The sequence below is a fragment of the Halichondria panicea genome, chromosome 5 (genome assembly GCF_963675165.1).
Source record: "Halichondria panicea chromosome 5, odHalPani1.1, whole genome shotgun sequence".
Lineage (NCBI taxonomy): Eukaryota > Metazoa > Porifera > Demospongiae > Suberitida > Halichondriidae > Halichondria > Halichondria panicea.
Genome location: NC_087381.1, coordinates 23,724 through 34,138, shown reverse-complemented (window position 1 = coordinate 34,138; position 10,415 = coordinate 23,724). Strand labels below are relative to the sequence as shown.

Here is a 10,415-nt window from a genome sequence, read left to right as displayed (position 1 = left end):
AAGAGCGCGCATGCGCACCTTGTTAGCCTCGAGAAATGAAATGAGAGGCTACAAAGAAAAAGGAATTAGTTAGAAGAGAGAGAGTTTTAATTGAGACTAATTATGCGAATTCAAAAGAAAATTTTAAACTTAAAAAGTTGGAGAGACATGGCTGGAGTAAAGTTGTTGGACATTTGCTCTTCTGGTGAGTTTTTTAAGACTATCAGAGCCGTCAGTGAGTGTGTGTGTACGTGTAGACAAGGAGACGTTCTGTTTGGAGGATCTGAGGACATCACTATCCCTCTGTGAGCAAGTAGACACTCCTGACAAGGTAAGGTCTTTAACATACCACTACTGTGATGGTGTACCCTTGTGTGTGTGTAGGGAGGTATGACAGGGCTCATGCATTGTGCATATAGAGGGCACACTGGTGGAGTGTCCCTACTCCTGGAGAGAGGGGCTAATGTCAACAGTCAGCAGGAGAGTGATGGGGTAAGAGAGTCAGTGTCTGTGTGCATGTATGCAATGCTTCCCATACAGTACACTCCACTCATGTTTGCTACCATTGCCGGTAAGTCTACTAGTGTGTGTGTGTGTGCGTGTGTGCGTGTGCGTGTGTCCGTGTGCGCGTGTGTGTGAGCTGCTATACAGGTCAGAGTGAGGTTGTGGATCAGCTGTTGGAGGCAGGAGCTACAACCACCACCCTCAACAAGATTGGCAAAACAGCCTCTCAGTTAGGAGCCTTTGTGGGACAACATGATTGTGTGCAAGTCATCAACAACTACTTTCCTCTATCTGAGCTCCAGGCCTACACTAGTAAAGCCAAGCTACCTCTCCACTTGTCCCACCAACTCCACAAGCTGTTATCAACCACACACATCCACCCAGTACATGTAAGCCGTACACTAATGCCAGCCCTCTCACTGTACACACTAATGCCAGCCCTCTCACTGTACACACTAATGCCAGCCCTCTCACTGTACACACTAATGCCTCTCACAGTTGGTACAGAGGTTTAGTCCTGAGCTGTGTCAGTCATTCACTGCTGTAGAGAGAGTACTGGAGAATGTGTGTAGGGAAAGACTAACTGCTGAGAATGAATCACTCTCACTCAAAGCTCACTACATGAGCTTCTTACTACGCCACACTGTACAGGATGGTTCTCCATCATTGCTCAAGAGGTGGGTAGTATCAATGCCATGTGTGTAAGTGTACCTTCCTCTCTGATAGACTCCTGACCTTTAGTGCTACTGGTGTGCCTGTTGAGCTGGATCGTGTATTGAGGCAATGTCTGAGAGACTTCCCACACATTCATAGTGTACTCCTCAAGCAGCTAGTGTCCACCCTGGCCAGAGTGGAGCCAGTACGTATCCCTTCATTAGTGTGTGTTTATCATCGTGTGTGTTCTATTATTAGGGTGGTCCTCCGAGTGCTCTATCACTGTTCACATCAGTCATTGTGGGAGAGAAGACAAGGTGAGGTGTCATGTGTTAGAATGTGCTCATGTGATAGTCCTTCAGTGTGGCTGATGGGGAGAGAGAAGAGAAATGTGCTACTTGTGGGACCATTAGCTCTGGCCTCAAGAAATGCACACAGTGCAAGCTGGTAGTTATAGAGCTTGTACTTGTCAATAGTACAATACCTCCCGGTCCTCTGTAGGTGTTCTATTGTGGAGTGGCTTGTCAGAGGCTGGCCTGGACAACTGGAAATCATAAGAAGCTGTGCAAGAAGTGGACCTCAGCCAATACTAACCCTAGCCCCTAGTCATGATCATGTACCACTCCTTTGATATATCCATGGCTGTATTGATTTTTGTGAAGATATTAGATAGTGAAATTGGCAATGATCGTCTACGAACACACAATGGTCGTGTGTGGCATAAGTAACAAACTCCGGTGACGTTGATAAGGGTTCGATTCCCAGCCTGGGGTTTCCAAAATTTTCATCACATGATACAGTCCAGTTCACACAAATGATTTAATTAAGTCCATAAAAACACAATTGCAAGCAGTCAACACAACACAAGCATGAGGGGAGTTAATGAAGGAGTGGAGATGATTCATCAATATTCCTCCCTCTCCTCTGAGTTTTAGATCTTTTGAACATGGACACAAGTACACCCACTAAACACACAGCACACACCAACGCCACTAGACCTGCAGGGGGGGCAGTGTGGGCATGGACCAACAGATTAGCTTACCAGAGACGCCTATCACTCCGTACACTCCTCCACTAATCTCCTCCTCAGCACCGTACACTGTGGAGCTAAACTGTTGAGCTAGATCAGAGGGTATTTTCCCAGTCTGAGCCACCCAGTACACAGGCAGCATGGTGAGGTCCCTCAGAGAGGAGAGGTGGGGTAGGGCAGAGAATCGTGTGAGCCTCAAGTTGATTTGGAGCTTCTTGGCAGCGTCCAACACCTCGCCTGCACACACAAAGAAAGTACACACACGCACACACAGCACTGGTTACCTGTGATGGGCTCCACACCGACATGGGATTCATGCTCAGCCCTGTTGGGATGGAGACCTGACACATTGGCCAGATAGTCTGCATCAGCATCAAGGAAGTGGGGCTTAGATATGAACAATGGCACATGACCTGGGGCCACTGCAGTGATGTTGAGGACGCCACTCGGACCGTTGGCATAGAAACCAGGGTCTTGTGTTGTATTGAGAAGCTCTTCCTTGGGAAGGCAATAGTTGTACAAAGTAACTCCATACACGTTGCTGTCATAGCGATAGGAGAAATATCCCGACCTATTGCAAGGCAGTAACTAATTATAACAATGCACGTACACAGCTCACCTGTACAGTTCACTGATGAATGATGTTAAGTTCTCTGTCCTAGTTACTCCAGGGTGGAACATGAATCCTCCCGTACCTTGTATCTTCCTAGCAGTTGGTGTGCCCCAGCCAGCGATACTGGTCTGATTGTTCCACTCAATATAATGCCCCACCTTGAGCACATCACTCACTCCAGTATACACTCTATTAGGAGCCTCAACCGAGCTCAGTTTCTGCAGGACACAAGGCATACACACACACACATAATGGTGAAGACACTACTTACCCCCCACAAGGCATACACACACACACATAATGGTGAAGACACTGCTTACCCCCCACAAGGCACACACACACACACATAATGGTGAAGACACTGCTTACCCCCCACAAGGCACACACACACACATAATGGTGAAGACACTGCTTACCCCCCACAAGGCATACACACACACATAATGGTGAAGACACTGCTTACCCCCCACAAGGCATACACACACACACACATAATGGTGAAGACACTGCTTACCCCCAGGACACAAGGCATACACACATACACATAATGGTGAAGACACTGCTTACCCCCAGGACACAAGGCATACACACACACATAATGGTGAAGACACTGCTTACCCCCAGGACACAAGGCATACACACACACACACATAATGGTGAAGACACTACTTACCCCCAGGACACAAGGCATACACATACACATAATGGTGAAGACACTGCTTACCCCCAGGACACAAGGCATACACACACACACACACATAATGGTGAAGACACTGCTTACCCCCAGGACACAAGGCATACACACACACACACACATAATGGTGAAGACACTGCTTACCCCCAGGACACAAGGCATACACACACACACATAATGGTGAAGACACTGCTTACCCCCAGGACACAAGGCATACATACACATAATGGTGAAGACACTGCTTACCCCCAATCCAAACGTATCATCCGTAACAAACGTAAAATTTTTTTTAAAGAGTTTGTTAGCGTCATCTTGTATTTTTTTGATATCAGAGAGTAGGTTGTCCTTGTATCCCCATAGCAACTCGTGGACAGTCTTGGTAACAAAGAGCCCCTCTCCAGACATAGCATGCTCTATAGCCAAGTCCACTAACTCTAGAAGGTATTTAACACTTTTCTTGCTCTTATCCAAAGCCTCCAGTTCACGTAGCACTCCCTACACAGAAGCACATAACACACACACTCCACACATGCCCACTCACTATTAGGGGCAGGTTAACGCAGGTGATCTTAGTGGTGGTGGGATTGAAGCCATAGCTGAGGTGAGGTTGAAACGTGTAGTTGATAAGCAGGTCAAACTTGAGCACCTCATCTCCACTGACCCCCCCCTCCCAGGAGAGGTTGGTCTTGGTCCTGTTCTCTCTGTGCAATAAGAGTCAACACACACACTCAGACCAGGAGGACCTACTTGTAGACAAAGGGTCCGACTTGGTTGAGTAGTGGTTTGGCAGTACCACTCTTGACGGCATCAGGATTGCTCAGACTAAAGATATAGTAGCTGGAATAGAGAGGTGCTTTGGACGACACAAACTGGGACAGTCCAACAGAACCGTTCGTTAGCAGAACGTTCTACATAATGGGTGGGCTGGGTTATAGAGAGGTGGGCTGCAGTCAATACGTACCTCGTCAATCATTTGGTTGTAGTATGGTTGAATGACCTCCACATACAGTGGGGGAGTGGCAGCACACACCAGCAGAGCTATCACTAACAGCACACTACACACACCCACACAGCAACACTGACCATTCCTCTTTTTGACAGAGCCATCACCAGCCATCTGAATCAACTCAGACTCTTCACTAGACATAATTATCTATAAAGTATAGCACAGGTGGCACACACCCTCTTTTTATTACCACAAAAGAACATGTGATTTAACTGCTGACTCATCAGAATATCAACTGCTATGATAAGTATACCTCGAGACAAACCCCCTCAATTTATCGCCGCCAATTCTTTAGCAAAATACAGATCTACAGTGTACACAAGAAATCCAACAAAACAATCTATCTGCTACAGAGGTAACTAGTTCTTTGGTTCCAATCTCTAGCTATAAACTACTACACACTATATTATTGTATAGTCCACACAATATTCTAATCAGACCAAGAGCCATCGGTGTCACTGCTGCTATCATCAGAAGAGTCGCTCACTTCCATCACAATCCTGCGCTTGAGAATGGACGCTACATCTGTTCCATACTCTTGCATCTTCACCTCGTCCTTATGCTCCACCTTACGAAGCTTCTTACCTGAGCAAGGGAGAAGTAGGGACTGATCTAAACACATCACTAGATACTCCTTTCAAAGGGCAACAAAGTCCTAAAAAATTTGACATTAGATCCACGGAATTTGAGTTATGGCAGCTGAAAAAATCCCCTAAACCATGTCATCAAACTTCGTATTTGAGAGATAAAAGTATTTGCCAATTTGGCGATACCATGGATTATATATAGCCCATGGTCCGAGGCCGAAAAATGTCAAATTTAGGCTCCGAAGAAGTTTTGGATTGAAACACATCATTTGAAAGGTCTCTTTCTAAGCTTTCAGAAAATTATAATATTTTTGACATTGGATGAACGGTACTCAAGTTAATGGCTGTTGAAAGATGTTCCCCCTCCACAATTTAATCAATGGTTCGGGGACTCTTTCAGCTGCTATAACTTGAATTCTGTGGATCCAATGTCAAAAATTTTATGATTTTCTGAAAGCTTAGAAAAAGACCTTTCAAATGGTGTCATCAAACTTCGTATGTGAGAGATAAAAGTATTTGCCAATTTGGCGATACCATGGATTATAGCCCATGGTCCGAGGCCGCAAAATGTCAAATTTAGGCTCCAAAGAAGTTTTGGATTGAAACACATCATTTGAAAGGTCTCTTTCTAAGCTTTCAGAAAATTATAATATTTTTGACATTGGATGAACGGTACTCAAGTTAATGGCTGTTGAAAGATCCACAATTTAATCAATGGTTCGGGGACTCTTTCAGCTGCTATAACTTGAATTCTGTGGATCCAATGTCAAAAATTTTATGATTTTCTGAAAGCTTAGAAAGAGACCTTTCAAATGATGTGTTGCAATCCAATCGGGCCCTAATTTGTCATTTTTCCGCCTTGGACCATGGGCTATTATTATTCATGGTATCGCCAAATTGGCAAATACTTTCATCTCTCAAATACGATTTTTGATGACACCATTTGAACTATTTTTTTCTAAGCTTTCAGAAAATCCTAATTGAATGAGACAAAAATCATCAGCCCACTCTTTCTTTCAGAACATGGAACATTAATTTGGGCCCAAAATAAATTACTTGATCTTATATCAAAGGGGCTACAAAATACGTAATTGTACATACTCCTAACTCTTACTCCTAACTCTAATTATTACCCATCATGATTGCAGTGAGTAAGTCTTGGCGAGGATCTGGTTCAGGTGTTCTGATTGGTGCAGGGGCAACCATGGCAACTGATAGTCCGGGTGGTGGAGGAGGGGGCGGTCCAAGGCTGGGGACAGGTGGAGGGGGCGGAGCAGCTGGTCCTACTGGTGGTGGGGGCGGGGCAGGAGCCATGGGAACCAGTGCCGGTGGTGGAGGGGGCGGGGCACTGTAAGGAGGCTGTGTGTGTGTGTGTGTGTATAGTGATGGTGGTCCATTCTTGAACAAAATGTGTGATTAGTGATACTTACATAGGCAGAATGAGCCAGTGCTGGTGAGTTGGCCATTGGTGGAGGAGGGGGCGGTACCATGCCACCCCCTCCTATAAGTGCCGGGGGTGGAGGGGGTGGTGGAGCTGTGGGGGCACCACCGTAAGCAGCGGCTGTTGGCTCTGGTGGAGGAGGCGGAGGGGGAGGTCCAGAGATGGGACGATGCTCTGAATAAATGGAAACACTGTCAGTACCGCCCACACACACACACACACACACACACCTTGAGCTGTGCTCGGCTGTACTGGTGGGGGTGGTTCTGTTGCCCTGGCAACCTCTGAAGGGACCTCAGACACACGTATGGTTTCCCCAGTAACGAACTCCGCATCAACAGCAGCAAACTTCTTCTTCTGTACTCCACGGACCTTTTTGGTCGGCTGGTTGTCACGACGACGACGTTTCTTTTTCTCCTACAATTATACAGATACAGAGAGCAGTCATCACACGCCCACACAACATACAACATACACACACGCCCACACCACATACACACACGTACCCTCTTTTTGCGATCTTTGATGGCCTGGGTTTGTTGCTGGACCCAGAGGTCATAGAAATAGTTCCTGTCTGTGTAGAACTTGATACCATCTTTACCATCATCTCGATATGGAGTGAACTTGGAGAGGGCTGGCGGCTGATCACACGAGCTGCACACAACACACACTTATCACACAAGCATGTGGGCGTGCGTATACGAACCTGTACACTAGTTTGAGAGCTTGTGGGAGAGTGCTAGGATTGAGCACTTGTTGCTCTTCTTGACGCTTGCTCTTGAAGTGTGTCATGAGACTGAAGTCCTCCACCGTGACTGTACCAACCAACCAACGTGTACAACAAGTTACTATTATAATTATATGTACCTTCTTCCTTGACAGCAGAGTCGAGTTGAGAGGTCTTTTCATACAATGTCTGTACGCGCTGACTTAGTCGAGTGGAGCGCTGGAATATCGAGCTAGCTTCATTGACCAAATCTCCGAAGAGGTCCTCTGCATGTTTAGAGATAGAGCTGAGCTGCTGTATAACTCCAGCGAGGGAGTTGACAGTCACACCCTCTAACTCATTGCGTACTTGCTTGTTGAGTATAGACCTGGCTATGTACACTGGCTCTATAAGCCGCTTCACTAGAGGCATGATGTCTGTAGGGGAGGGGAGAGTAACACACCAACCACCACCATGTGACTATAACTCACCAGCGGGTGTACAGGTCTTGATAGCGTAGCTACTTGGTTTGTTGACATTAATGAAAGATGACAGGGCGTGGTGTCCAAACAAGGAACATTGAAGGACCTTTACCAGTTTATCAGCATTGATGATCTTTACCGTTCTTACTCTTAGCTTTGCCTTCGCCATTAGTGATGGAAATACGAAGGCTTGATGTGGGAACTTGGAGTGGCTTTAGCGATAGAGAATTACAGGGACTAAAGACAAATACCTCCTCTAGCCCCTCAAGTGGTCCAGGATCCGAACAAGAGTCTGTTAGAGGTGTACAACACAGGTATGTATCAGCATCCCATGAGACGGCCATTTAATGGCCTTGCATGTGAATACAGTCTATCAGAAGCAAAGAAACTGCCTCAGAAGAATGAGGAGGCACCAAAGGACGAGTTGGTAAATCTTCCGGAGCCAGGAGAGTTGTTTGAACAACAACTGAGACGTCGACAAGAAATGGAGGAAGCAAATAAAAAGAAGAAGAAGGTCCTTGAGGATGCCCTTGTCAAGAGGTACGCCACAACCTCTTACAAGTACACACACACACACACACACACATCCTCACAAGTACACACCCTCACAAGCACACACACCACACGCCCCCTCACACACACACACAAACACCGCGCAGGTACCAGCAAAGTCAGGCAGAGTCTAGTAAACTAGCGGGAGTCAAGAGTGAGCTGGAGAGATTGGATCAACTGGTCACCAAAGATGTGGCCATTCTCAGGGATAAGATAGAGACAGCATCCAAAGACTACACACTTGCCAAGTGAGCCTTGTAGATCAGTGAGGGCTGTCGTTGTGTATTTAAATAAGTTCTGTATGCGGTCAAAATCTATCAATTTCAACAAAAGCAATAGCTAGCTCAGCCGTTTTTTACAACGTGCAGTAGCTCTCAAGTTCTGTGTTTTAATAGTACGAAATCCAGCAATTTTAGCAAAAGCAAAGGCGTTATGCATTTTTCAGCCGTTGAGAGCCTGTAGCTTGAGCTAAATCTTTTGAAAGGCCTATCTAATGGTGATAATAATTATAATGGTGTTATTAGCGTCTGTCATTCCCTCATGCAGGCTAAGGTTTGAACAAGCTGAAACAGAATATGTGTCTGCCAAACTAGCCCTAGCCACTTGCCAAGAGAAGAAGGATTTGCTGTCTCAGCATTTGTGTACCGTCATTCAAGAGAACGAACAAAGAAAAGCTGGCAAACTGTCCAGCCTCATGACCCAATTAGACATTCACCAACAATCTTAATAATTGTATATTTTATTTCTCAATCTCAATTCTGACAATAAATTATTATTATATCTGACACACAAACACACATAATAATAATGGTAATAAAATGGTGACTATGAACAACATCTAGACAAGAGTCCGCCATTAGTGGGTGTGGGGTTGCTATGGACATGAACATTGTCTGTTGGTTCTTGAGGCACTGCATTGAATGTTCTGCTGACCGTTCCTTGAGTGAAGCTGTCAACAGCATCTCTATGTAGTTGGTTATGCTGATGCAGCGTTATCACACCTTGCGCCACTTTCAGGAAAGCCTCCTTCACACCTAAGTACAATACAATGCGTGAGTGAGTGAGTGAGGGGGGAGTCCTCACCACTGTTATGTGCAGCAGAGGTCTCAGTGAACATGGCTCCTATCTGATGAGCAAAGTCCAGTCCTTGTTCTCTAGACACCTCTCTCTCACCAGCCAGGTCACACTTGTTCCCCACTACACACAGTGCTGGAGGGGGAGGGGCTAACACTACACACCACACACACACACACACACACACGTGCAGTGCTGGAGGGGGAGGGGCTAACACCACACACACACGTGCAGTGCATCTAGTACTGTACAGGTACATGCAGTGTTTACTACTGATCTGGAAAAATGTAAATACTCTGCTGAAGCGGGGGGCTATTAAAAAAAAGAAAAAGTTGGAGGGGGGCTAGCTCTATACGCTTACCAAGATTTGAGTCCACCTTGCTTTCCAGCTCTACACACACACACAGGGAGAGAGGTCATGTGATACTAGCGGAGGGGCGGGTTAGGTGCTTACCTCTGACCCATTCCTTGGCTTCATCAAATGTTCTCTTTTGAGTGATGTCATACACTATGAGAGCCGCGTTGGCACGGCGATAGTACATCGGAGCCATGGAGCGAAACCTGTCACAATAATAACATCCATTAGTTAATATCTACTTAGTGAGTGTAGTCACCTCTCTTGCCCAGCAGTGTCCCAGAGCTGTAGCTTGATACGATAGCCGTTCACTGTCCTGTGTGTGTGGTGTGGAAGGAGAGTGGGTGTGTGTGTGTGTGTGTGTGGGAGGGGGACATACATGGAGAAGTTGAAGAAGCTTGCTCCAATGGTGGGACTCACGCTCTGAGAGAATGTGTTGCTCACATGTCTCAACACAAGACATGTCTTGCCTACACCTACACAACAATAGAGACAGTACTGACTGAGTGTGTGAGCTACCTAGCACGGTCCGTGCATGACTCACCTTGAGAGCCGAGGACCACCACCTTGGCCTCTAGAGAGTTGTCTGCAGACTGAGGACTTAACAGAGACATCTTAGTAGCGAGAAGACATACACATACTAGCTAGCTAGCTAGGTAAGGACACACCCACCTAATATCTAAAGCATGTGATAGCTGAGTCAGCATGCAAGCTGCCAGTAGGGGAGAGTTCATCATC

General features: G+C 46.2%; 5 protein-coding genes across 6 annotated transcripts; 2 read left to right on the top strand and 3 right to left on the bottom strand.

Moving 5' to 3' along the window:
* The first annotated feature begins 43 nt into the window (after positions 1 to 43).
* Positions 44 to 1,798, top strand: LOC135336272 (ankyrin repeat and MYND domain-containing protein 2-like). The gene is made up of 10 exons (XM_064532028.1): positions 44 to 184; positions 237 to 310; positions 364 to 471; positions 520 to 550; positions 631 to 872; positions 982 to 1,160; positions 1,210 to 1,342; positions 1,396 to 1,454; positions 1,500 to 1,584; positions 1,639 to 1,798. Exons 1-10 carry the CDS (start codon positions 103 to 105, stop codon positions 1,741 to 1,743), a joined length of 1,098 nt encoding a protein of 365 aa, XP_064388098.1. The 5' UTR covers positions 44 to 102; the 3' UTR covers positions 1,744 to 1,798.
* A 92-nt stretch (positions 1,799 to 1,890) lies between these two features.
* LOC135336270 (lysosome membrane protein 2-like) lies at positions 1,891 to 4,685 on the bottom strand. Its single transcript, XM_064532026.1, has 8 exons — positions 4,436 to 4,685; positions 4,222 to 4,382; positions 4,016 to 4,175; positions 3,721 to 3,969; positions 2,787 to 2,998; positions 2,452 to 2,738; positions 2,180 to 2,404; positions 1,891 to 2,135 (listed from the first exon to the last, which is right to left on the bottom strand). Exons 1-8 carry the CDS (start codon positions 4,619 to 4,621, stop codon positions 2,017 to 2,019), a joined length of 1,599 nt encoding a protein of 532 aa, XP_064388096.1. The 5' UTR covers positions 4,622 to 4,685; the 3' UTR covers positions 1,891 to 2,016.
* Positions 4,686 to 4,767: 82 nt separating this feature from the next.
* Positions 4,768 to 7,865, bottom strand: LOC135336271 (actin-binding protein WASF2-like). Its single transcript, XM_064532027.1, has 8 exons — positions 7,706 to 7,865; positions 7,376 to 7,651; positions 7,215 to 7,323; positions 7,015 to 7,162; positions 6,739 to 6,925; positions 6,498 to 6,682; positions 6,201 to 6,426; positions 4,768 to 5,065 (listed from the first exon to the last, which is right to left on the bottom strand). The coding sequence occupies exons 1-8, from the start codon at positions 7,863 to 7,865 to the stop codon at positions 4,911 to 4,913; spliced, it is 1,446 nt and encodes a 481-aa protein (XP_064388097.1). The 3' UTR covers positions 4,768 to 4,910.
* A 5-nt stretch (positions 7,866 to 7,870) lies between these two features.
* LOC135336276 (RAB6-interacting golgin-like) lies at positions 7,871 to 9,031 on the top strand. The gene is made up of 4 exons (XM_064532034.1): positions 7,871 to 8,010; positions 8,066 to 8,236; positions 8,356 to 8,496; positions 8,795 to 9,031. Exons 1-4 carry the CDS (start codon positions 7,871 to 7,873, stop codon positions 8,973 to 8,975), a joined length of 633 nt encoding a protein of 210 aa, XP_064388104.1. The 3' UTR covers positions 8,976 to 9,031.
* LOC135336273 (uncharacterized) lies at positions 8,970 to 10,364 on the bottom strand. Of its 2 annotated transcripts, none has more exons than XM_064532029.1 (7): positions 10,222 to 10,364; positions 10,057 to 10,153; positions 9,937 to 9,993; positions 9,777 to 9,883; positions 9,684 to 9,713; positions 9,332 to 9,457; positions 8,970 to 9,282 (listed from the first exon to the last, which is right to left on the bottom strand). In XM_064532029.1, exons 1-7 carry the CDS (start codon positions 10,289 to 10,291, stop codon positions 9,074 to 9,076), a joined length of 696 nt encoding a protein of 231 aa, XP_064388099.1. In that variant the 5' UTR covers positions 10,292 to 10,364; the 3' UTR covers positions 8,970 to 9,073. The 2 variants fall into 2 exon arrangements, with proteins under 2 accessions (XP_064388099.1, XP_064388100.1); XM_064532030.1 differs by having other exon boundaries at positions 9,335 to 9,457.
* Between the last annotated feature and the right edge of the window lie 51 nt (positions 10,365 to 10,415).

What these genes read in the sequence shown, in the direction of transcription:
- LOC135336271 (XM_064532027.1), bottom strand. Translation starts at nt 7,865, where the DNA reads ATGGCGAAGGCAAAGCTAAGAGTAAGAACGGTAAAGATCATCAATGCT. An exon ending in CACTGGCTCATTCTGCCTAT is followed by an intron (nt 6,427 to 6,497) that starts GTAAGTATCACT and finishes ACACACACACAG; the next exon opens with CCTCCTTACAGTGCCCCGCC. An exon ending in ACTCACTGCAATCATGATGG is followed by an intron (nt 5,066 to 6,200) that starts GTAATAATTAGA and finishes TCCCTTGCTCAG; the next exon opens with GTAAGAAGCTTCGTAAGGTG.
- LOC135336276 (XM_064532034.1), top strand. Translation starts at nt 7,871, where the DNA reads ATGGAAATACGAAGGCTTGATGTGGGAACTTGGAGTGGCTTTAGCGAT. An exon ending in GAGGATGCCCTTGTCAAGAG is followed by an intron (nt 8,237 to 8,355) that starts GTACGCCACAAC and finishes AACACCGCGCAG; the next exon opens with GTACCAGCAAAGTCAGGCAG. An exon ending in AAAGACTACACACTTGCCAA is followed by an intron (nt 8,497 to 8,794) that starts GTGAGCCTTGTA and finishes TCCCTCATGCAG; the next exon opens with GCTAAGGTTTGAACAAGCTG.
- LOC135336272 (XM_064532028.1), top strand. Translation starts at nt 103, where the DNA reads ATGCGAATTCAAAAGAAAATTTTAAACTTAAAAAGTTGGAGAGACATG. An exon ending in AAGTAGACACTCCTGACAAG is followed by an intron (nt 311 to 363) that starts GTAAGGTCTTTA and finishes GTGTGTGTGTAG; the next exon opens with GGAGGTATGACAGGGCTCAT. An exon ending in TCTCCATCATTGCTCAAGAG is followed by an intron (nt 1,161 to 1,209) that starts GTGGGTAGTATC and finishes CCTCTCTGATAG; the next exon opens with ACTCCTGACCTTTAGTGCTA.
- LOC135336273 (XM_064532029.1), bottom strand. Translation starts at nt 10,291, where the DNA reads ATGTCTCTGTTAAGTCCTCAGTCTGCAGACAACTCTCTAGAGGCCAAG. An exon ending in GGTGGTCCTCGGCTCTCAAG is followed by an intron (nt 10,154 to 10,221) that starts GTGAGTCATGCA and finishes ATTGTTGTGTAG; the next exon opens with GTGTAGGCAAGACATGTCTT. An exon ending in CTCTGCTGCACATAACAGTG is followed by an intron (nt 9,283 to 9,331) that starts GTGAGGACTCCC and finishes TATTGTACTTAG; the next exon opens with GTGTGAAGGAGGCTTTCCTG.
- LOC135336270 (XM_064532026.1), bottom strand. Translation starts at nt 4,621, where the DNA reads ATGTCTAGTGAAGAGTCTGAGTTGATTCAGATGGCTGGTGATGGCTCT. An exon ending in GCGTTAACCTGCCCCTAATA is followed by an intron (nt 3,970 to 4,015) that starts GTGAGTGGGCAT and finishes GCTTCTGTGTAG; the next exon opens with GGAGTGCTACGTGAACTGGA. An exon ending in CGGAGTGATAGGCGTCTCTG is followed by an intron (nt 2,136 to 2,179) that starts GTAAGCTAATCT and finishes CCCCCCCTGCAG; the next exon opens with GTCTAGTGGCGTTGGTGTGT.